The sequence below is a fragment of the Phacochoerus africanus genome, chromosome 9 (genome assembly GCF_016906955.1).
Source record: "Phacochoerus africanus isolate WHEZ1 chromosome 9, ROS_Pafr_v1, whole genome shotgun sequence".
Lineage (NCBI taxonomy): Eukaryota > Metazoa > Chordata > Mammalia > Artiodactyla > Suidae > Phacochoerus > Phacochoerus africanus.
Window position 1 is genome coordinate 23,267,303 of NC_062552.1, and position 2,514 is coordinate 23,269,816.

General features: G+C 38.7%; 1 protein-coding gene across 1 annotated transcript; it reads right to left on the reverse strand.

Annotated features, from left to right (window-relative positions):
- Window positions 1-948, reverse strand: LOC125136921 (olfactory receptor 5V1-like). The gene has a single exon (XM_047797858.1). It carries the CDS (start codon window positions 946-948, stop codon window positions 1-3), a length of 948 nt encoding a protein of 315 aa, XP_047653814.1.
- Between the last annotated feature and the right edge of the window lie 1,566 nt (window positions 949-2,514).

Consider the following 2,514-nt stretch of genomic DNA (forward strand, 5'->3'; position numbering starts at 1 on the left):
TCAAGGAAAATGGCATTTGAAGACCACAACTTTTACTGCCACAGCTCTCAGAGCCTTTCTGATGTCCTTATTCCTCAAAGTGTAAATTATGGGGTTTAGCATGGGGGTGACAACACTGTACAGTACTGAGATCAGCCGGTCTTTCGTCAGTGAGTAAGATGAGATGGGCCGTACGTATGTGAAGATGGAACTGCCATAGTAGAGAAGGACAATGACCAGGTGGGAGGCACAGGTGGAAAAGGCCTTTTGTCTCCCCTCTGAGGAGCGGATCCTCAAGATGGTAGAGATAATATAGAGGTAGGAAAGGATGATACCCAGAAAAGGAGCCCATCCAATGAAGACCCCGATGAAGAGTAACACCAACTCATTGACAGAAGTGTCCCCACAAGACAAAATCAACAACGGGGGGATGTCACAGAAGAAATAATTAATCTGGTTGTTGCCACAGAAGGGCAGGTGGAAGGTCAGTACTGTGTGCACTGCTGAATTGAGGAAACCACTAACCCAGCACGAGGCTGCTAACCGGCTATACAGAGCCTTGTTCATAATAACTGAATACCTTAAGGGCTTACAGATTGCAATGTAACGATCATATGCCATTGCTGCCAGCAAAAGACACTCTACTCCCACAAAGAAAAGGAATGCAAAAAGTTGAGTCACACAGCCCCCATAGGAAATGCTTTTCTTCTCTGATAGGAGATGCGCCATCATCTGCGGGACGTTGGTGGTGGTATAACAGATGTCAAGAAAGGCCAAATTCCTCAGAAAAAAATACATGGGGGTATATAGTCGTGTATCAGCCAATGTTACCAAAATAATAAAGGTATTTCCTCCCAAGGTACAGAGATAGATCATAAGAAATATGGTAAAGAGTAAAAACTGCAAATCATTTAAGTCAGAGAATCCTAAAATAATAAATTCAGACAGAGTTTTGTTTTCTCTTTCCATGATGTTTTTTCTTGGAAACTGAGAAAAAAGCAGTACAAATGGCAATATTCACGTGTGACAATAGCAATCATCTATAAAACAAGAAAATATAGGTTTATAGAGAAAAGAGCCATTATCCACATGAGGAAAAACACTAGGGCATTTAGAATCCATGACATCACAGTGGTGTGTTACCATCATCACATTTTGAAAAGCCACACATTTAAATATTTCCTATAGGCTACATCTCTTACAGAACATTGGCAGCACCTTTACATGAAATATTTTAAGTTTATATGCAATCTAAGGGCTATTTTTTTTTTTGTCACGCCCATGGCATACAGAACTACCTGAGCCAGGGATTGAACTCGTGCCACAGTTCAACTGAATTCTTAACCAGCTAGGCCACCAGGGAACTCCAGTCTAAGGGCTATTTATGTAGATGGATAGTGGCAAGCCCTTCTCTCACACCTTGTTGTGTCTTGGAGATGGTTGGTGACAAATTCATCAGACAATTTGTTTAAGACTTGTGGGGCTATTTGAATCTCTCCTTGTGATGCCTCCTAGTCTTCCTTGCACTTTTTATAGTTTTAATATGTTATATTTTAAGATAATGAAAGTGGAACAGAAAATGCACAAAATGATATGGTACCAGAATATGATACCATGTACTTTGATAAAATTCACAAAACAAATGATAGCTGAGACTAGCTAGCAAGTCCTGGAACAGACTCTTATAAACCATGGCTTTAAGACTTGAAGATGAGAATGCTATCACTTGTACTGGTTGTTGAAACTACTCCCCAGTGAAGAGAAAACCTAAGAATAGAAAAAGGGACATCGTTTATGTCCCAGGTTTGGTGAGTAAAACATGTCAAAAACTTTGTCTCATTTTAGCCTCAAACAGCCTTCTGCAACCTGTATTCTTCCCAATATCTAGAATGGAAAGTAAGTTTCATCTTGAATGTCACTTCTGATCAAAGTGTAGTGGCTACCCAGAACAGTATTTATAAAACTATGTGATGCGATCTTTGACTCAAAGCAAAACAAAGCAACCCCCCCTCCACCACAAAGTACTAGGTAAATAGCAATTTATACTATGGGCCAGGTAAAGAATAGAAATTAAGACTGAGAGTCTTATTTTTTTAAATTGTGGGATAGTTAAAAATCCATTTCATCAATATAAATCATTTTATTTCTACTTAACTTCCTTCCTGGAAGCCATGAATCATTTGAGTGTCATGAAAAAAAATATGCTTTCCATGAAGAAAATCCCTCATGAGTTAGTCTACTGGGGGCAGCACTTGACTGAATTCCATCTCAGTGGAGAATTGAATGGAAGACAAGAAATTAGCCCAAAATTTCAGGCCTAGAGCTAAGGAAAAATATAAACTGGCTTTAAGAATTTCTATCAATATTAAAATGAGGGATTTAATCTGAATTCATTTACACAATAAACTTTCTTGTGCATCATCTGACTGCTTTGTCCCATATACAAATAAGAGACTCTCACTTTGGAAAATTTCCATTTTGAAGAGCGGTTTGTTCAGTGTTATTTGACCCTGAATGGGTATTTTCATAGTGTTT

Bases quoted from the DNA above. Each gene is read 5' to 3' on its own strand.
- LOC125136921 (XM_047797858.1), bottom strand. From the start codon at position 948: ATGGAAAGAGAAAACAAAACTCTGTCTGAATTTATTATTTTAGGATTC.